This window comes from Barbatula barbatula (genome assembly GCF_947034865.1).
Source record: "Barbatula barbatula genome assembly, chromosome: 22".
NCBI classification, from domain to species: domain Eukaryota; kingdom Metazoa; phylum Chordata; class Actinopteri; order Cypriniformes; family Nemacheilidae; genus Barbatula; species Barbatula barbatula.
Genome location: NC_136785.1, coordinates 6,610,780 through 6,634,273, shown reverse-complemented (window position 1 = coordinate 6,634,273; position 23,494 = coordinate 6,610,780). Strand labels below are relative to the sequence as shown.

At 38.0% G+C, this 23,494-nt stretch overlaps 1 protein-coding gene across 1 annotated transcript in view; it reads left to right on the top strand.

Moving 5' to 3' along the window:
• LOC306911567 (transmembrane protein 132C) overlaps positions 1–23,494 on the top strand; it is a 104,854-nt gene that overhangs the window by 10,187 nt on the left and 71,173 nt on the right. Inside the window, exon 2 of the mRNA XM_079487036.1 lies at positions 19,990–20,893. Within this exon, the coding sequence (XP_079343162.1) occupies positions 19,990–20,893 (904 nt within the window). The remainder of the gene's footprint in view (positions 1–19,989; positions 20,894–23,494) is intronic.

The following is a 23,494-nucleotide window of genomic DNA, read 5'->3' as shown; positions in this document are numbered from 1 at the left end:
TCATGTTATAGATTTCCCAACTTCTTTTACATTCTAATCTGATTTATTTGTCCCAAGTTTAGTTCATAAAATGAGATTTACTTCCAGGTCAGGTTGACCATCCATGTTATGAGCACAGAGATAAACGTGATAGCAACATACATTATGAGCTTAACATTTATGTTTTTGGCATATGTAGTTAATCAAAAAATGGAAATTGTGTTATCCATAATGTCTTATTCCCTCCACACCCACCAATCCCCGTTATGAGTTCTGAAATCTGAAAAACTCTCTTGGGTTGAAGAATTTGAGAATGCGTTTCGGGAATATGATATCTCCTTCGTTAAAGAAGTGAAAATGTGATGACATATTAACCCCATGTCAGCCACCATAATGCTATGAAAGGGCGTTGCAATTTGCAAGCTCACCGCGAGATGGCAGTAAATTTAATACACTTGACCTTTAAGTAGTAACCCCTTTTTATACGTCTTCTCAGAAGGCTTTCAGAATGCGGAAGCATTCCACTCTTTGTTTAATTTGGGGGTAATAAAGTGCATCACTTGACTTATTTGACTTTCAGCTTTTGTAAACCTCTTTAGATCTAAAACTTACTGAGAACATATATGGAAAGTTTGTTGGATTTGAGTTTCTCATGTGAGTGAATCATATGGCTTTTCAAATGCAGAATTGATCGTCGTCAGATGTTGATTGTTTGATGTTCAAAAGATTAATTGGACAGGTGAATCGCCCGCTGGTATTTGCGTTTGTATGTAACATTGAGGAAAGCATTATACATCCTTGCCATGATGAATGGTGATAGCTGGCATACCGTTGACATTTAGATTCGGCAGAGGCATTGAATGTGTGTCTGTTTTGTTTCATGAAGGCATCTACACCGACTCTGTTAGATGAGAAAAGGCCACTTGAAGCACTGAAATGGATCAGACAGGAGGACGTGGAGGGGGATGCTCAAATCTCGTCCCCCAGGGACCATGGCAGTGCCCTCAACAGAAAGACAAGAGAGGGAGGCTAGAGCCTGGCAAAATGTGACTTGAAGTCAGATGGAAGGCACTGTTCTTTGCCTACGGAGTAATGGCAGATACGGGCAGTGAATTGCAGAGGCATAGATTATATATATCTTAATCCAGTGTTGTAAAATCTCATGGTACTAGACTGTGGTAATAAGGCCTTGGCAAATAATACAGCATTATTATGTTTGATTACAGTTTTTATTCTGAAGGGAAATTATCGGCGGTTTGTTGAGTAGTGAGAACCGTCAGTAAGTTGTTAATAGTGCGGAGCAACGGCTGTCAGCGCACAAGAAAGAACAGCCGCGAGGCGCCATTAGAGGTCTCTGACATATTGACAGAGAGCATCTAGTTTTCTTATTGTTGTGTGGCTCGTATGTGTTATTTGTGTCATAGATTTCTCTACACAGGATTCCACAGCAGGCTCACAAATTTCCTCTGCAGGAGTAATATTAAGAATTTTGTATACAGTAAACCGTCATGTCACTAAAGTGTTAGATAGTTCATGTTTTAGATGTTATTTTGTTTTTCAATATTGTGAGAGATGGCTGGTAAGAGACTGGCCACATGTGAAAAATGATCTTGTCCTTATTCACTCACCTTGAGATCGATTGGTGTGAATGCATCTTGCTGAAAACAAGCATGCAGACAAACAAAACACAAACAAACAACAGAAACAATTAAAGACAATTGTAACAGCTAAAAAAACACAGGCATTTTTTCATCTCGCCGTAATTATATTTCAATCATGCAAATGAGTCAGTTTTGGTAGTTAGGGGGTTGTTCGTGTGTGTAATTGAAAACGGGAATATTGTCTCGCATCAAAATCTCCGCAAATACATTTTCTGGCTGCTAATCAGACCAGCAACCATGAGCAGCTTGGTCTCAATCGCAACTCAATCTTTGCTGAATTGAATCATTTTATCTTAATTAACTGTGTAAAATCCATCCAGGTCTCCAAGCACGCCAATTTGAAACCCCCCTGCCCACGGCGAATTCCACATCCTCCCCCCACCACTTTAATAAACATGTCTAAATCTTTCTGAGATAGCGACTCGAAGCAGTGATCGACTGATGGACAGCGGCACGGTCCAGTGTATACGCTCTATCTAAAATACATTATCTTTCTCTGTCAGCTGAGAGCGCTGTTTTCCTTTACTGCACCTTTCAGGAACACTGAACACCTGGATTACTTTTGAACAGAACACATTGTGTTGCTTTCACTCCAGATACCGGTTAGCCAATCTGCACGGGGGAACAAGTTTGTTTTTCAAACTCGGAATAAAATAAGGCAAATATTCTTTTACTTTATATACTGTTAACTCACAAAATCTTGTTGACAGCTAACTTGACTTTTTATTTGTTTGCCACTGCTAGCTCTTCTCTTTAATTCAGTAGAAATTGGAAACCATTTTTCAGAGCCATTTTTGACCAAGGACAACTCGATCATATGAACAAAACCAAATGTATTACATTTCCCATCGATCCAGCTGTAACAACTGCCCCAGATGATTTATCTGATAATGAAGGTCGATGACAATAGTCATGTTTATGTAATCATTCTAGTCTGTTCTTCTAATTACTATTTAATCAGTGACACAGTTAGATTTTAATTCATTTTGATCAAGTTAAGTTGATATGTTTAAAATATTCCATTTTTAATTTGATATCATTTGAGTGGTCCTGCTGTTAAATGTATATTAATTTAACTTAATCTGTTTGATGTATTTGCTACAATTGAATCATCATTTGTTTGCTTATGTAGATAAATGACCACAAGTGCTGTCAATGTCTGCTAGATTGCATTTACACCGCGAGAGCACAACAGTGCCTGACTGTTTTTCTGCCACCTTGGTTTAGTTTTTTCTACATACAGTAAAATAATGTAAAGAATTTTTATTTGAAAATATAACCTTAATATCTTTGATGCTTCCAATCTCAAAATTATATTTTGAGACTTTAGCCTGATTTTCTAAGGCTGGTTCACAAATGTGGATGTTTAAGATCAACCAAACCAAAAACTATTTTAATTAAAAAAAACAGAAAATTGCATACCAGTTAGGTGTGATAATGGAAGTTATCCCATGAAGCTTTGCAATTTTATGTTATAGGTATAAACAATATATTTTAAGTTGATTGGAAGATGTACCGTCTTTTTGGCATGTTTTTCATTTGTTGGATCTTTCTTTCCGGAATCATGTGTGTATGGTGTAGTTTTTCCTCAAGGAATTCCACTTTTAAACATGATTTTAAAGATTTTTATGCAACATCACTTTTGGGCTTAATTTATTCTGTGTTTCTAAGGCCACAACAAATCTGTAATTTTTGCATCTAGACATGTATGGTTCAAATGGTGTGAATCATTTCGTAAGAATCACAGCACACACCTGCTATCCCCATTCCGCGCAAGCTTTTAAGGGTCCTGTCTTTCATCTAAAGACCCTTTATCAGCTATCCACTCCGCAAATCCTGAGGCGTTAGTCAGCGTGTGAGTTAGAAGTGCATCTGTGGGCATGTGAACAATAGCGTCGAGGTTCTCCGACACAGGAATCATTTAGCCCAACTTCTCCTGAGTGCAGCCGGGTTCACAAATCCCTCAGTAAACCAGCGGGCTCCTTTCATTTTTAATGGTCTCAGATCAGCCGATGAGCACGCAAGGAAAAAGAACTTCAGAACATCTTAAGAATCAAAAGCTTCTGGCTCTAGAGACTCGCTCGCCTCTACACGCTGGCACAGTAACTTTCACTGATGAAGCTCCGCCAGGCTGCCTGGATCCGTTCCTATGCTTCAATCACCCCTAAATGAAAGACAATGTACCCAATTAGCCAAGCAGACGGTACTTGGAAATGGTTGACTTTGGCTTCTGGCTCGCTCTTCTGGCCATCCTGTAAATATTGACTCTAGCTAGCTCTAAAAGTGTGACAGTGTGGATTTAGCTTGAGTGTTTTGTGCATGCATGTTTTTTCTGTATGATGGGTTGTTCTGTTCAAAGCATTTGTTTTGATGAGTACATGTTTTTGAAGTCACTAAGCAGAGTCCAATGGGGTGAGCGGTTTCAAGGTTATACGATTGAGATATGTGGCAGTAAAACATTTTGATGGGGATGTGAATCACTGCACTAGTCGGTTGTGGTCTTTGTTGTCTTGAAGTGTTGTAGTTGTTCAAGAAGAATATGACATGATGCAGCTAACCACACATACAAACTGGGAGGTCATATTTAAAACATGTTTTTTGTATGTGCCTGTAAGTGGTTTGTGTGTGTCTCTAGCAATCCTCCTGAGTTGCTTTAATCTCGGTATACAGAAAACACTCATGTACACATTTTTTCAGCTGCAACCATTAATCCACAGACATTTTTTTATACGCATTCATAAGTATGTGTTTTGGGTTTTATTCTGTGTTTGAACTACTGACAACATTTCACACAAATTTCCCCCCCAAAAATTATTGTCATTTATTTACAGAAAATGTTTTCTAACTTCGAATACTTGAAAAAGTTGATATTTATTTTTAAACAACATAATACTAATATTTGTACATGTGTTTGAGGAAAATTTCAAGAATTAATATTTGATGTAATCATTTTTTAAAACGTTTATGGTTTTTAATGCATCTTGGCATACTCAAGTCTTTCCTGTTGCTGTTGGGTGATTCTATGTCACTCCTGAGGTTTGCTTCCATTGAAATTCAACAGACACTGGTATGTAATGGACTCAAAATATATGTGGAAATGCTGATTAAAGGTAATTTTGTAGTGGTGATTCAGAGATGTATGTTAACAAGTTTTGAGTAGACATAACATTGATAGACATTGACATTGAGTATAATATTGATGCATTAAGAGCATCTTACAAATAAAACCTTAAACAAACCTTACAAATAAAACCTGTTACATATACACCACTATCTATAGATGTAGAAATCTTGACAAATCCACTGGAAAAGGGTTTGAACAGAAAAGCTGTCATTTTGCAAGGGTAGTGTCACAGATGAATGAGTTTGACATAGACACATTCACGTAGACTCTCATTCATCAGTATATGATGGAGAAACTTTGTCTGAGAAGGAGCTGTTTGAAGACTTAATTTATTTCTGAATGAAAGTAATTTGCATTCTTATATGTCTGAATTTTATAACTAAAGTTCAACAAGATAGAAGCAGTTGATGTTAATTTGTAACACCTTTATACTGATTGATCTGTGTATATTGTCAATTTGTTCAGATTTCTTCTTCGAAACCACACGATACAGAATAAAGCTATTATAATGCCATATTAGGTATGTGTCAAACGACTGACTGTTAGAGACATCTACTCTCTTTTATTCAAATGCAAATAAAATAAATGTCAGTTCCATCACTGAACCTTTTAAGAATCTGTTAGCATTTGTACCTTTTCAAAAGGTGCTACGTGTGATGTTTGGGAGGATCTGCTGACAAATATGTAATATAATACACATAACTATGTCTTCAGAGGTGTATAAAGACTGTATAAAGACCTTCATAATGAAGCCTTCATAAATGAATGTTTTTATTACCTTAGAATTAGCTATTTTTATCTATATGCAACGTGGGTCCCCTTCCATGGAATTCACCATGTTGTTTCTACAGTAGCCCTAAACGGACAAACTGCTCTAAAGAGCTGTTTCGTTAATACATTATTTCCTTCCGCAAAGAAGGACCACATCTTGGCCCTGTGTTAGTTCTTTGCCAGCCATCATGGTGCCTCAAAACGGAGGGGTGGAGTGCAATTTGCAACCTCACCACTAGATGCCGCTAAAATCTCCACATTGCTCCTTTAAATGCTGTTAACATTCACTGTACTTTTCAATGTCTTTTCTAATATAAATTGACTGATAGAACACTGTGTGTGTGTGTGTGTGTGTGCATGTATGTACTGTGTGTGTGTAAATCCTAAAGGGGAAGAAATGTCCTCCAGAAAAAGTTTGGTCCCCATTAGAAAAAAACTGATCTTTATTTTAAAATGTAAAAGTGCATAGTTTAGGGCACAGAATATACAGTTTGTACAGTATAAAAGTCATTATGTCTACGAAAAGTCCCCATAAAACAGGGAAACCCAACTGTGTGTGCTTGAGTCTGTGTGCTTTGTACCAATACCTACAAGCAGTAATAAGATCATGTTGGCTCTTCTTGTCTGTGTACATGTCGAGTTGAGTGAGACCACCCCCACTATGCATTGTGCTGTTTGCAGTATTAGAGCGGGGAAACAGTTAGAGCTGTCATCATTGTGGCAGAGAGACATCGCTACCAAATTCTCTGTTGCATGGACCCCGCAGCTCACACCAGGAGGGTAGGGTTTGCATGCAGATTTGCATGCTGTTCACACTGCGTTTGTGACAACACACCACAGCCACAGCGGCGCACGCCCCTTCAAACCCATTACATTCCTCCTGGAGCGGCTCGATGGAGAGGCTGAGACGAGAAGCTATAAGAACCAGTGGGAAAAAAAGTTGTTGGAGGATTAAAAGAGAGAGGAGCCAGCAGTTGGTTGTGATGAATTGATGGGGCTTCTGCTGGAATAAAGAGTGTAGCTACAAGCACAGAACAAAGAGCAAAGACAGACGTCTGATGTTTGTATGAGACCTAGTGATGGAATGGGGTGCCCAACATTGGTAGACTTGGTTTGGGATAAATTCATTTCTACTAAATTTTACACTACACAATGATGGTTTCCTTTATAATTTATTAAGCAGAGATGTTAATAATTCAGAATTCAGAATTATTCGATTGAGCTGAAGGTTAATAACTATTTCAGGAGCACTGCCATTGACAGAATTGTTTGGTATTTGTTTGTTATATTTGTAGTAATAATAAAATGTTGCACCATATATTAACATTTTAAAAATATAAAAACAGGGTTGTGTTTTAGTTGAAATTATTTAATATTTGCTTTATTGTAGTAACTTAACTTAAATTCAGGGTGGGTATCAAGCTCTCAAGTAATATCCCAAGCCTGTTGTTTAGCCACCTGGTAAAACAATTATTTCTTTCTCAGTAGATTGGGATACTATAAAACTATTATCTAGTATTTGGCACATTCAGATGGATTTGTTGGGGTGAAACCTCTTTTTTTGTCAGATCGATGTAAGCATAAACACAAAGAGCTTTTTTCTGAGGTGTTATTTAGAACCGCTCATTAAATCTGAGTGAAGAGATTAATTGTGTGTTGTGTTTGGGTTTAGATGATAAGAGGCTTACGTATTGATCCGATTCTTCAGGCCTTTAAAGGATGAGTTTAGCCCCCGTCCAACGAGTTGGAGTCTAGGGAGTAGAACATACTGGCAGGAGTATATTAGAAACCCAATGGGAAGAGAAATAAAGTCAAAATAGCTCTAGACGTTTTGACTATTGTTAAGGTTTAGTCAATTACTTCTACCGTCTTTCAGCTTACACTTTCATCCAAAGAAATCTACGGTTGTCTGTTCATGGTCCAAAAAAACTTTTCAACACCTCTGCCAATGGATGAATGGATGGATTGAGAAAACTGACTAACTGACCATAAAAAAAATATTTTTGCATTTATTTTAAAGCATATATTTGTCCAATAGAGATGACGTTTCCCCAAATTAAGTTAAAGACTAAATCTTACATAAACTTGTTTTAATAGTTAATGGTTTGTAGCTGTAGGTTTGTACATCACTTGCATCGTTGATAGTCACACTATATTTAAATCCTAAAAAGGATGGAGGTCCTAATAACGTTGCTGCCCAATAAATCATTTTTATTTTGCTGATGGCAGTTTTTGCATGTATTCAGGGAAAGGGTCCAACCGTGTTCAGGCACAGTTCAGAGCAGCCAGGCCAAATGTGAGTACGCCCTAAGCTAGTCACCTATTTGTGTGAAAAAATACAGATTTGTCCAGATCACTTTTTAATTTGTTAAGGCAGATTGAAAGGTTTACTATGCTTTCTACATAAAAATGCATGCATTACTTGGTTGTGATTTGAGCAAAAGTTATTTTATGACACAGTTGTAGTTTGTGTCAGATTTTAGTTCTGATCTGAAATGTATTTTTGCAATTAAATCTGTTTTGGAAATTTGGATCTTTCTCCATTTTAGTAGCCATGATCTGTATTTGCATGACTGGAGTAGCTACCAGTTGGGTCGGCAAATAAACCAACTTGGTCTGAAGAGATCTCCACTTTCCCTACAAACTGTTGAATGCATTACAAATACTGCTGAAAATGCTCCCATATTCCAGTTTATAGCGCTTTTGACTTTTTGATAAATTCTAGTTCAGGTAATAAATAACTAAATCCTAATATCAAGCTTCATTCAGAACCCTGTGTGTACCCCCATCCCCACAGAAAGAAAACATCATCCAGGAAAAACAAATGCACGTTGTTACATTTTGTGTTAACCAGAAGTCAAATTACCTGTTTGACTCTCGACTGGTTGTCTTAACTCTGGCCGTTCTTTTCCTGGATCTGTCCAGTGGTCTTGTCTTAGTTCTGTGTGGGAGGCAGAGACTCTTAGTTCTACTGCAGCCTTCCTTCTCTCCGCTGCCGACAGAAGTTGAATAAAGGAAGCCTATTGCAAACGGAGTTATTACCTGATAACAGGCTGTCATTTTAAAACCATTTTGAAGTCATTTGCCGCTCTTTGTAGTGCCATTGTAATAGCACTTGCGTTTCCACTGAACCCACCGTTGGTTTTCCCTGCCACATGCAGTCCTCTCCTTCTCTCCCGTTTGAAGTCCTCACATAACTTATCATACAACTGATTGAGTCCTTATAGAACAACTTCATGAATTTACATTTGCATTGAGTCAAATGTTTCCTATGTGATTTTTATTGCATAAATATAAATATAATTGTTAATAATATAAAATATTTGCAAACATATAGAAAAAAAAGTTTTATTAGGCTATGTCGCACCTGGGACCATGCATGTACAGTGTTTTTGTTTACTACCCATAATATGAACACTGAGAAATGAAACGATAATAATGTTCAATAGAGTTTTATAATTTTTGCTTTGTCCCTTTGTCCAGAAATTTTCTGGGGACCCCTTTAGAACCTTCTGGAAGTCCCCCACTTTGAAAACCCCTGGTTTAACAGACACTTTAATCCTGAGTAGCTTACAAATGTCAAAGCACAAGTAATTTATCATGCAAACAAAAACAGTATTAAATAAACCTAAAAAAAACATAGTACAAAAACTGCAGAAGTGTAACAAAAAAGTAGTTTTGTTTGAAGATCCATTTTTAAAGAAAGTGCTTTTTAACAGGAAGTGTCTATTTCAGGGTGAAAACTCATTCAACTATTCATTATAATAAATCGCATCCATTCTCCAAACCTTCTTCTCTGCAGAAAGGCTGGAGTCTACCCTAGCATCTTGGGCCATGGGATACACTGATTATATAAACGGGAGGAAAAAAATTGTATATTGAAATAATATGAGTGCTCATTGTCATGACAACAGCAAAGTTTAGTATGATCCTGATCCCATCCGCTTTTACTTCTGTTTGCTTAAAACTGACACAATCTCCATTCAATTTATATTCATTGCCATATAATGTGCATTTTATATCTTATATTATTTGGTATGTAAATAATAGAAGAATAAAGCATTTGATTGAATATATGAATTGAAAGCACTGGGATCTTCCTTATGCAGAATTAAGTAGACACCTAAAAGAGTCTGATTTCAAGGCCAGAGAACTGGTTGCTTTTGCACGTTTCGTTTTTTTTGTTGTACTTCAGGTGTTTTAAACACAGGGTTTATAACCATTTGTGACCCATGTTCTCTCATCTGTAGTGAAGACTAATAGCAGGAAAATGGTTCCAATGATGTCAGTTTAAAATATTAAAGGTCAAGCAACATAGTTCTCTGGACAAGTAAACATCAATCAGTTCTTGTGTGAAACACAAATACCTGGAAAAACTAAATGCATAATGCATGAATGTGCATGACCACGATGATGTTATAATGTGAAGCTGGAGTCATTGATGTTGTTGAAACCAACTTTAATTTGAATGTGAGGGGTTTGACAGCCTTAAAGCTGACGTTTCGCCGAGATGAGGTTTTATATGCGTGAATATTGTTGTGGAACAATTTTGCTGAAATATCCTTTAGAGGTGCTGACACATTCCTCTTCATTCTAGGATCTCTTCGAGTTCACCAGACAACTGTGTCTGATCTGATCTGTTTTTAAAACAGCATTAAGGGCTTACGTAAAATGAACACATTTCACCCCCCCAAGCCTTTTTGTGTGTTGTAGGGTTGCATTCGATGTATTGGAAAGCCTTTGCGTTCATTAAAGATTTTTGTTTGACGTTGTAAACATTTAGAAAAACATCTCATTATAAACAAAAACTGAATTCTTGTAGTTTCCAATTGCCCATCAGGCACTCTGCGCGACCAATAAAACTCACTGTTAGTGCGCCGTGATGTTTTCCTAATCTTTCCCCGAGGTAAACTTCCATGTACAAAACGCAGATAAATCCTCCCATAATCCGTTGCAATTGGACTGCACATCAACACATTCTGACAATTCTATACACCGTTGACCACAAACAGTCTCTTTCCTCCTCACCAAATTGGACTCCACTCTTGGCTGTGTTTTGGTCAGCTAAAAAATATTTTCCCAATTCCCTGAACCATTCAGGCAGGTTTGCGACATAGTTCTGGGGGGGAAGCCATCATTGCTAAACTCTTGGGTGAATTTATCAGGCGCTGATCAGCTCATTGACCTTGGACATGGTACCTCTGTATTTCAGGGCCTGATGTCCCATGAAAAAACAGTTTTTTAAAGAATGCCACTGTGATATAGAGTCATTTTATGAGGCGGCGCCTTACTTTATGACTGGCAATAAAGAAAGGAGAAACTCGCCGGAAAGCTTTTTCTCAGCAAAAACCGGAGGCAGAGGGAGGTAATTATCTGGCTGAACTTTTTTGCTTTTACTTACAATGTCTTTGGGGCCGGGAGAACTGATAGATATCGCTATACACTGTGTCGAGTGAAAATGACGGGGGAACATTTTACTCCAGAACAAAGGGAGCCTCAATTCACCCGGCAGTGTCTGATAGTGTAGCGTGGGTCCATGTGTCTGGAGACATGGAGTTCATCTCATTTCTGCCCTGCGTTCTCCTCTCCCTACACTGGCTGATCTCCTTAGGGCTGCCGATGCTGTGCCTGATTATTCTCCTCTGTGTCAGAAGCATAAATCTCAAAATAAAATGTGCTTCTGATGATCACCTCTTTAATGTTGGGGAGAAGTTCTAAATCACAGCGGTCTCTGTGCTCTTGATGTGCTTCAGCATGTAGGCCGTTGGATCTGGGATAGATGCCTGTTAAAGATGATTGCTCTCTTGCTGTCATTGTTGGGGTTAGTGATGTTCCCGGTTGTACTGGACCAGGTGCCTGTAGCTTGTCTAAAATACAACTCAACAGTTGGGTTTGTCCCTTTTTTGACCCCATGCTGGGTTAAAACTAAGTTTTGTTTGTGGTACTTAGTCATTTGTTACAATAAGAAATGTATATTACATTTGATTTTCTCAGTTTACTTTTGTATTGAATCATTCGCATTGAATTAAGCCGTCATTCTGTTCACGATTAAAGCATTTTCAATTAGACTCTAAAACCCATGTGGTTTCCTCATTCAGATAAAAAATGCTCAATGCAATTAAAAGCCATCTTGCCATGCATGATTCAGAGTTGTGGTTTTATTGGTGCTAAATAACCACAGTGCGTTCTGAATGCATTCAAAGCCCCATCATTTAAAACCCCAACAGTGTCATTTCGAGAGATTTACTCTCTGCCACATGCCCATGAACTGGAATCTGACCAACACTGTGGAGAGCTTTCATTATACGAGTGTTTTATTTAGTTATCTGGTTTATATTCAGCACCGTGTCTGATTAATTAGTTCCAGATAACTGTGAAGTGACTTTTAGCTTTTAAGGACACCATGGAATCAAAATAGAGTTTTGTGGGTATAAGTATGTGTACGTTGACTTTGAAAACTTTAAGGTACAAGCATAAACAACCTTAAAAACGTATTAAATGCCTATTAGAAGCAGATTTACAGGATTTATGTACTAGATATTGCATTGCATTCTTTCTCTAGTGAAATATTGATGACATCATCTCTTCCTCGGGGTGTATGCATCAGAAGTGACTGTAATTTTCAACACCTCTTATGTTTTTGCAAAGCAAGTTCAAATACAGAGTGATCAGTTACATTTATGATCTCTCAATCTGCTTAAATATGAATATTGTATTTTGTTATATATTATATTTAGCATCTTTCCACTGTACGTTAGCTTCTTACAATGTACCTCTGTGTTCGCAACCGTGGTTCATTTGGTTTACTTTGGACTCAAGCCTTCCGACTGACTCACTACCAGTAGCCAAACAAAGCAAAGCAAAGCAAAGCTTTGACATGTCACTGTCAACACACAAGCAGAGGAGTTTGAACATCACTGTAGGGTAAAAGATACCCAAGTGTGCATATTCAAATCAAGCCCATATATTCTCATGCTGCTCCCGTTGTCATTTCTTATTGTCGAAGGCTTTGGATTCTAATAATTCGAGCTATCACTCATACTTTCATTTGACTGCCTCCCACAAGCCTCTGTTCTCGCTTATTTTTTCATTTGTCTAGAAGATGTGAAACCCTGGAGGTATGACTCCAAATGAGAGAATATACCTGCATGTTATTACATCATTCTCCATGCTATCCAATGACAGGGGCTTTGCTTCCATTTTGAGCACTAGCTCCCATAATTCAACACTGGCAGGATTGCATCCGCTAGTTGACATGTATGGAGGCGAGCTGAGGGTTCGCCGGGTTAGACTGATCATTTGAGCCTGCTACCTTTAAAAAAGAAAAGAAAAATTCAGCACTCCCTATGTGCAACCACAGTCATAGTGGGTAGCTACTTGAATCAGCAAATTTTCCCCTCCAGTCTAAGTTTCGGATTCAGTGAACCACTGCAGTCAATTTACTTTTTCCAGTTCCAGCTCTCACAACAGTATACTCGAGCTCAACTAGCACTAGCTAGCAATAATGTAATATAAAAACATTCTGGACTGGAATATGAGCGCTCTGTGCTTACTATATGGTTTTGGCCTCTACCACTGCAGCTCTTGTTTATTTAGATGTCTCACCAGGGGCACAAGCTCCCTACAAGCCTTACTGCACAATTGCTTATGTTTTGATTAAGTGATGTTGGGTAGATATTTCTGCAGCCGGTGTGACAAATGCCCACCGAGAGTTTTCCTCCATTAGAGGGATTCAGAAAATTTTGACATGATCATAATGGAAAATTGTAACGTTTCATGTATCATGTTTAACCAGGGAAGATCTATTTCTAGAATCTTTTAGAAAGCAGTTATTTTTAGAGCTTGATTGATCACAACAAGCAAACGCCCAAATTAGGTTTAACCAGGTTAATTTATTCTGTATCCACAAGCCATTTTAAGAAGCACTAGATATTTTCTCAGAGGATTCAGAGCCGATCCGGGGGTTTCTCTGTAGCTCAAAAAATGTCATCACTCATTACAATTTGTGAACTGATGATGGAGATTCCGTAGCATTTATGTGCACCGACATCACATGACTGACATCATAATGGATGTTAATAGTCTCCTAGCGATATTTGTAATTTATAATTAATTATGAGATGACGATCCGTGATGTTTGACTCTGAGCGGGTCACATCCTCGGACTGTGAATGATCTGTTTCCATGGCAGCAATGAATGGTGTAATTTTCATGTTCACATTAATTTTACATTAAATCAATAGTCTGAAATTGTCAATGGGGAATTATCTAAACTATGTTAAGAGATAACTATTAGACTGAAGTAAATTCCTGATGTGTTTTTGCATGACAATGAGGTGGTCAGATGGTACAAGTCAGAGCTCGCAGAGAATTTGGTGTTTACAAGTTGCAATTACGAGTTTGTTGAGCACACACTTTAATTGATTCAGATATTCTGCATTGTACTGTAATTCTGTCAAAGCGCGAACACACCTTTATTTACAAAATGACACCTTGTTAAAGTCTTGAGATGGCAGTCTCCAAATGCAGCTTGCCATTTTCCTAAAAATAAATATTTTGTATTCCTTTATTTCAATATGATACAGACGTTTTTTATGATATGCCTGACATTGGCTTTCATAAGCTTAGAGTTTTCATTTTCCCCTCTGTCTGTTTCACGTCTCCCAAGATTTAAAATCAGCTTAATTTTCTCGCCTTTGCTCAGCAACCTCGTCTCAGACGCAGCTCGCATGCTTAGATTTCAACTGCACAATGCTGATGCAATCAGCACTGTGTTTGATGCCCAGATAGCTGGAGTTATGTGCTGTCATTTCTGTGCTTATCGTTCTGTGTCTCTTTTTTTCTCTCTCTCTCTGCGTGGGATTATATGTAAAAACACTGGCGGGAGCCATAGAACAAGATCACATAAAAAGATCAAATTAAAGTAAATCTTACTGTATATGAACAAGTTGCTTTTCTGAAGTAATTTGCTGGGGCAGAATCATGACAGACCCATGTGTTTTATGTGGAGAGAAACATATTATTGTCAATCAGGACATAATATGTGTTCTCTCCAGTCTCGTCATTGGCCCCGCCCCTCTCGTTCCTAGTATTGCTTTCCTCCTGTGTCTCATTACCCACACCTGCCTATTTTTATCTCCTTGGTTAGTCTCCCTATTTAATGCCCTCTTGTCTATTGTCTTGTGCTGGTTCGTTGTACTTGTTACCCCGTCATTGAAGCCTTGTCCAGTAAGAATACTTAAGTTAATGCTAGTCTTTGTGAGTGTTCGTTTTAGTCCTGGTATTTTGTAATTAGTGTTCTTGTCAAGTGTGTTTAGTTATCAGTTTAGTTAGTCCGTGTACTGATTATTATTATTTATCTTGTCTTGTTTTACCCCCTTGTGGGTTTTTGTTATGTGTTTACTTAATAATAAAGTCTTTGTTAACCCCTTCACCCCCGTTTTGCTGCCTGCACTTGGGTTCTCCGTCACAGTTCATAACACAAATATGTGTAATAAAATAAAAGTTACAAGTATAATGCCTCTTAGTATTATTTCCAGGGTTTGTCCCAGAAATCATTTTCAGGCTGTTGATTTCTGTTTCTCATATTGAACATATGTGCAGCATTTGGAAGCAGAAGTACTGTACACATTTCAAGTAGAATGAACAAGATAAGGTGTGATTGTTTGACCTAACGCAGTGAAATTGTAAGTAATTTGTACATATTAGCTTTTATATCTAAAACGAAAGTACATCAATTTCAGGCAAACAATTTCTGTCATTCTTGTCGTTTGTAAAAAGCAAATCCTATTTTTCCCCAATGAGTGAACTGTGAAAACTATTACAGAATCATATAAAAACCGCAATGCATACTAGAGCAAAGCCCTGTCTGGAGATCTATTTCTCATGTTATAGGTATTGTGCGTCCCATCCATCTCTATGCAGTCATAACGACTCGTTTTCCCTCATTTCTCAAGTGGCCTAAGATATGATTTGGCTTATTGATTGTCTTTCTGTCAGGTGGCTACAAATGGAAGATATGTGGGGTGCTGCTGCGTGCCCTTTAAGTGATGGTATTAACTCAATACGCTGAATGATACCAACTCATTTAATGTATGCAGCGCAGGCACTCCGAACGATTACGATTATTAATGTTATCTATCAGCTCAGCACTTGGCCACAATCCCACGAAACTGCTTCTTCACTAACATAATACTGATTTTATATAGGCAGCCGAGAAAATGGCCCAGGGGCAATCCAATTATGATGGCCCAAAATCTTGCTATGTTAACTTTCCCCGAAGGCTGAAATTGGAAGTTGGGGCAGCTTTCCATGGTGGTGTATATCCTAAAGTAGTTAACAGCTCCCCTTTTGCCACTTTCCGTGAGGCTTAGTGTCGTCGTCAGCACATTTAAGTTACTTGTTATTCTGAGTCTCATCTAAGCCGTCAAACTCTACATAAAGACAGTGATTAAGGGGATCGTCCAGACTCTGTTTTCTGATTGGGCGTGCTGTGTTCGAAGCTGTTGTAGAATCTTCAGTCACAAGTGTGCGTTGTCTGCATTTTACAAGAATCTTTGCTTTTTGTTTTCATTTCTCATTAATAAGATGTTTAACGCTTTATTGGACGTTAATTCTGTTTTTATAACAGCATGCTTGTGCCATCGTAATAAAAAGTCATTTGAGTGTTTACACTACATTTTATTGTGTTTACAGTCTGCTTTGACTTGCACAACCCTCTAATGGCTTATTGCTTAAATAAATTATGTGGTGGCCATAAAGCAAAAACATGTGAAAAGTTTTGTTTTGGCGCATATAAAAATTTAAGTGATACTTATGGTGTCACTTTATGGTTTCGTTTGAACTCTTCTATCATAACAAAATATTGCTAAACATTTATCATAACATTATAATACCACTTTGTTTCAACTTAAATGAACACTGATCTTTCCCCACACATGAAATGCAATTACAGAGAGATAATTTAAGACTTTATTTTTCTGTTGGATATTTTGAGGTCGGATTTCTCTATCTTGAGTTGTCATGGCATTTTGGCCAAAATAAGTGTAAATCTTTAACAGTTTTGTTCTTGGTATCAAGTGAAAAGCCTTGGTAGCTTTTTCTGCATGAAACTGTTCACAAATGTGACGCGAGTTCTACCAGAGGCCATATGAAATTGGACAATTGCGAACAATTGGCTATTAAGAAAAACGTTTGCGATAACAAAGAACCTTGCTTATGGCACTAAGGCAATCATTCAGAAAGTGTTTTTTGGTTGACATGAACTATTTTATGGCTGTCGGGAAGGTTGAGAATGAAATTATAACATTTCAGTTATAATTGTAGTCTTCGCACTTATTAACTAAATAAAAGATTTCAGTTTAGGTCCTGAAATGGTCAGTTAATTTTTTTTAGCAAGCAGGACTGCCTGACATGCATTTCAGTCTAGGTACAGTATAGGTGGTTTCATCGGACGCATGCACTGGCCCAAAGTAAACTTCCGGTGTGTGTTTAGTTATAAAATGACAATTTATTTATATTAATACTTATTAATATTGTATTGTATATTAATAGTATTCAATTACGTTAAAACTACTCAACAATTATGGATTCGTTGTGGAGGTCTACCAGCTAGCCTCCGTAACGTTTGTTTATGATATTGCCGCTGAAACAGTCTATATAATCAGTCTATAAGGTATTTCATGTATGTCATTTAAATCATTGTGTTTCAATGTAGTAACAGATTCAGTGGGGACGTGGTTGACTTTGCTGGTATGCCTTTGACAGTTTAACAAAAAAGCTTAAATTATATTAACACTCTATTTACTCTTTTTTTAGTTTTTTAAGTCAATTCTTGGCCATCCTGCTAATAAAGCGTTGAATAGAGCATATGAACACATGTTTATACTGTAACTGATCTTGCAGAAATGAAGCAGTATAGCAAGTTCCTTTATCGCACAGCCAGATTAAGAAGTTATTTTAGTTAGAGTGTAGATTTGCTCAGAGCTCAGAGGTTTTCATTTCTCTGCTTGAATTCTATTTGTGCATGCGTAATTTGTGTGCGTGTGGGTCTTTGTACGTAGGTAGGCTTGAAAAGCATTATTGTGAAGTGATTAGATATGTCACTACAAGCTACAGCTCTCACTTGTAATTGGGTCTGAGGATAAGGAGGGCATCTGTGTTCAGGCACTGACTGCTGATGAAACACTCGTCTCTCTCTCTCTCTCTTTCTGTTTCTCTCAATGCCTTCCTCTTGTTTGCTCTTTTCTTTCTGTCCTGTAGGAATGTCACATAGATTGCTTGTGTCATGTGAACCCAAGGATCTTACTTTCTTTCTTTCTTTCTTTTGTTCTTTCGGAAGCTATTAAAAGTTATTTGTTTGCGGGTACTGTGATCCAGTAATTCATCATTTTACTACAAAATATTTATATAACTTAATATTTGAATCCTGTTCCTTTAAACAAATTTGATTTCACATAAGTTTTCTTAATAGCTTGACAAAGAACTGCTGGTTTGCTGGCATTTCCTCCTGATTCCACTGCCTGAATCTACAATTTTCCGTCCAAGGAAAAGGACATGTTGTTCTGTCTAATAATCCTAAAATGACTATAACTTTTTTAAGGTCCCAGTTTGAAAATAAATCAGAAACTCAATGTCAGAAATCAGTTTAGTGTACTGTAGGCTTCAGTGCATTTTTAAGCTTTAAGAAATTAGATTTCTTCTACTTTTTCTTCTTTACCTCTTTCTCTGTCCCCCTCTCATCTTTTGTCATTGCTGCTAAAGAAGAAGAATGTATCTTTAAGTAAACATTTCCCCATTTACCTTTTATTGACTATTTTGTAAGTAAGACTCATTTGATTCAGTCAATTTGCTTGGGTCAGACTGCTAAACAAACCATGATATATGTCTGTTTGAGCATAATGGTAAGTATATAACCATCCTCTCGCCGGGATGTTCGCCTTGTGCGCCATTAGGATTTGTCTGCCTCCAGCTGTCACAAATCTCCAGCATCTCTTTCTTTCAGACTACTGCTGTGATGCAAAATCAATGGGGCCTCTTGGGTCCTTCTATCACCCCAAATATCTGCAGTGAGCCGCTGGTTGAAGGCATTCAGTAAAAGGATCCAGTTACTGAAGATGGGCTAGCAGAATGGAGCATCACTGACACAAGATATATGACTCTTAGTTTTTAAACAGTGGCTCTAAGTCAAGGTCTCGGGCTTACGCTAGGGTTTAAAGAGTACATAACATTGGATTTTTAAGGTCCTACTTTGGCTTATGGAGTTTCCAACAACAAGTTTATGTACATCTCAGATGATTCGTTCCGTGATTCATCCATCTAATCCCCTCCTATCCGAGAGCCTAGTGTCATGTGATTGGTCAGATGGTGTATTTGTTTGTGATTGCTTAAACGAGTTCACAACTTGGCAGACTGCTTACTTTCAAACAAGGCAACATAACACACTGCATGAAATGTAATTTTCACGATGTTACTTACTCTTTAATAGAAAACCAAGAGGTCATTTAATATAAGTAATATAAAAATTATGAAAAATCCCTTAGTTTAGAAGACGATCAAGTCCTGGGACATGCAAAGTGATATTATTCTTCTCACTATGGTGAAAATGGACCATTGACTATTCGCTCTGTATGTTTTTCCCTGCAGCGTATATGAAAAAAATGACTGTCTATCTCTGTGCTTTTATATCATACCTGCCTACCTCTGTGAAATATAACATTACACACTGTCTCTACAGCGTACTTCAAATGAATTTGTTCTGCCTGCAGTCTATTCAGTCTAATTTAGGTCTATTACTTTAGGGGTCTACATTTATTTGACCAAAAACCACTGTGTCAACAAAGCAGAAAAGTTCTTACATAATGTTTAATAATACCAGTGACATTTTGTTTATTGTAGGCTACATTTCAGAAGTCATAAATTAATCTTCAAATCTGAGTGACTGTATTTCATATTTAGTAAATACCTAAAGTCGAAATGTTTTAAGCTTGCATAGTTGTTTATAACTCAAAATAAAATGTGATGTGTAAGAGCTGAGCTTCAGAGGTGTATGAAGACCTTACATAATGAAGAGTTATGTTTTTAATACCTTAGAATGAGCTATTTCTATCTACATACACCGCATGTTGTTTCAACAGAACCCCTTAACGGACATACATTTCTACAGAACGCATTTTGTAAATACAATATCTCCTTCGGCAAAGAAGTGAAAACGGGACAACATCTTAGTTCTGTGTCAGCCAGCCACCTTAGTTCTTCCAAAGGGAGGAGTGGAGTGAGCCGTTGGTTGCAATTTGCAAGTTCACCGCTAGATGCTGCTACATTTCATACACTGGACCTTTTCAATAACTTGAAATCTCAGAATAAATTGCAATACATTATTTGTAAATTTTAGAGGTGTCACTGTGCAGATGTGTGATTAGTAATTTCTTCTCTGTTTTCTCTTTTCTTTGGCAGTTGTCGACAGCAGGATGTTGCTGGATGGATTGCAGAGATTTGGCCCCATGTACCTTCCTGTTCAATACCAGGTGCTGAACGCAGAATCAGCCTTTTTCCTTAAGGAAGCCAACCAGGATATTATGAGAAACTCTAGCCTGCAAGCTCGTACAGAACTTTTCTTCATCCAGCAGGCCAGAAAGATGCCTTCGGTCAATGCTAGTTACGGACCTCTGTTTGTTGAACAGCCCGTGCCTGCGGAGCTTCTGGGGCCGGGACTCTTAAACAACCCTTCATCCTCCTCTTCCTCATCATCATCATCCTCCCCACTTTTTAGTTTTAACTGGAAAATCCAGACTTTCATTATAAGTGAGCGAATACACCCCAGCTGGCCGAAGGTGCAGGTTCTATTCTACGTAGTGGGCAGAGACTGGGACGACTACAGTGCTTTGGACAGGCTGCCCTGTGTCAGGATGTTTGCCTTCCATGAGACCCAAGAGGTAAGAGGAACATGCCGGTTAAAAGGGGAACTCGGACTGTGCGTGGCAGAGCTGGAGCCGCTTCCGAGCTGGTTCAGTCCACCAAGCGTCATACCGGGTCGACAGAGAGCACCCGAACAGGTGGAGGGCACATCTGTGGAGCTGTATTATATGATACAGTCAACAGATACGGGCGAGTGCAGCTCAGAGGACTCCCGCAAGACCAATTCCATCCGCGCTGGGCAGCTGGGCCCGGCTGGTTACTTTTCAGGACCTACACCCATGCGCAGGATCGGCAGCGTGCGATTGTTTCAGCCGCTCTCAGAGTTGCGTCTGGACAGTAACTTTGTGGTGATGGTACCATCTAGACCCATCAGACAGAGAGAGACAGTGTCTGCTTTCCTCGCAGTCTCCACCCTTTCTTCTGTTGAGATCTTCACTTTGAAGTAAGTGAGCACCTGCAGTGCATTCTTGTTTTCTACTATAAAGGTGAGATATGTCATTTATGCGCTAGTGGAAATAAAATGGAAAGGTGATGGTTCCCAAATATGTGTGTAATTGTTTCATCTGATAATGGTCAAACTGTACAAAAGGATAGTCCCGCCCTAATCTCACATCATTTGTTGAGTTTCATAGGGACAGTTCACCCCAAAATAAAAATGATGTCACCCTCGAGTTGTTTGAAATCTGTATACATTTCTGATGAACACAGAGAAAGATATTTGGTCGAATGCTTGTAACCAAACATTCTTGGCCACCATTTACTTCCATAGTGTGTAAAATGACAATGGTAGTCAATAGTGCCCCGGAACCGTTTGCTGTTCTACATTCTTCAAAATATCTGCTTTTGTGTTCATCAGAACAAAGACATGTATACAGATTTCAAACAATTCAAGGGTTTGTGAATAATGACCGAATTTATATTTTTGGTTAAACTGTCCCTTCAAGAGAATAATGGAGCCACAACTATAACAAAAATGGGATTACGTTTTTTCCAGTTGATGACTGCTAAAAACACTGATAACCAATCAAAATCCATCCTAATTTAAAATGTGAAACTGCAGCATGCAAGTTATAAACATAACATTATCGTCCGTTGATGTGGACGCTAATAAAATTATCCTGATAGTTATCATTCTTGGTCTGAATGAGCCTTAAGTATAAATAAGTTTTATTTCAAAAACAGATCCAGCTGCAAGGAGAAAAGTTGAATTCGGTGACATTTATTGTGTGACGCCTAAAAAGCCTGGAGGCAATTAAAAACATTACCCTTCCAAAAAAATACTAATTAACTCTCAATTAGTAGAATTAACTCTTAATTAGTAGAATGCTGCTGAATGCTAATTCATTCTTCGGCAAGGAGCTTTATGGAATACACAATGTGATCAGACGGATATTAATTTCCCCCGCAACCCAGTGGGCCACAGTGAGAAAATTCTTTATTGATTCATTGAGTGTTGAGCTCTAATTAGAACTAGCGGATTTGATGAAGCGACTAAAGACATTCTGTGCAAGTGAGTAAATGACCGTGAGAGAAATTAATGTTCATTCCTGTTTGTGTTCTCTCAGGCCTGATATCTAAATCATTGTGAATGCAAACACCCGTGTGCTTTGAGTCATATGTTGACGGGCCTGTCAAAGCTGGTTAGCATTAGTTTACAGTTCGTCTGCTCTTTTGCATGCTTGACGAACTTTAAGGATTCTAGATAGGGTGGGATCAGTTGTGTGGAAAGTCTGTCTTCAGTCGGGATTTGAAGTTATTTAGTTAACAATTAATTTTTCTTGTATGCATTTAATAATTTTTCGTTTCATTTTTAGAAATTCTGTCATCATTTACCAACCCTTTTGTAATTTCACACCTGTACGACTTACCTGCAGAACACAAAAGAAGATATTTAGAAGAATGCTGGTAAACAAACAACAGCGGTACTGATTCACAAAACCAATACAAGGTGACAAGACCAATGAAAGTCAATGGGTACCGATTTTGGTTGGTTATAAACATTCTTCAAAATATCTTTAGAATGATGAGTTTTTTTAGGGGGTGAACTATTCCTTTAAAGGGATTCTTTAATCCCAAATATATGTTTTTCTCACCCTCAGGCATCCTAACTGAATATGGTTTTCTTCTTGAAGAACCATGCAGTCGGAGTTATAATACCACGTATAATTTCACTTCCTAGCGGTAGAATGGGAGTGAATGGGTGCTGACTTTTTGAAGCTCCAAACTGCTCGACACGGCTCTGTGGCCTTAACAAAGAATGTCTTTGCGAATCGATGCATTTGTTTAAGAGGAATATCCATATTGACAGCGCTATTAATGTTGAAGTCTATCTTCCATCATCTCTCGAATGCGAGTGAACCAGAGGCTTGTTTTTCCGGCAGATGACGCAGGCGGTAAGTTCCGGTGATGAACGTTGTATTTACATTTTTGTTCCAATAGGACAGCGTCTTATCTGATGGGAGCTTTCGTCACCGTCATTTGCCGGAAAAGCACGCCTCGAGAGATGACGGAAGATAGACATCAACGTTGTCAATATGGATATTTCCCTTAAACAAATGCATCGATTCACTTCAGAAGACTTTTGTTAAGAAACACAGAGCCGTGTCGAGCAGTTCTTTGATCGATGGATGCACTTTTTTGGAGCTTCAAAAAGTCAGCACCCATTCACACCCATTCAACCACTTGGAAGTAAAATTATTCGACTGCATTATTCTTCAAGAAGAAAACTATATTCAGTTAGGATACCTTGAGTTTGAGTAAAACATGGGGAAATATGAATTAGGTAGTAAAGTGTCCCCTTAAGGAATGCAAAAAAATGAAATTTCTGGGTAAATAAATACATATTAATACAACACTCAAAATATTTAGAAATGCAGTTTGATCCCAGTATGTTTTTCAAGATCTTTGGAGGAGATACAAGTGAGATGATTGGAGTCTTAGGAGAAATCTAAACGCACACTTTTAAAATGTTTACCCAGGGTTGAGTCAAAAAAAGAGACAAACCCAGTTCTTGGATTAAACTATAAAATTAGAAAATTATTAT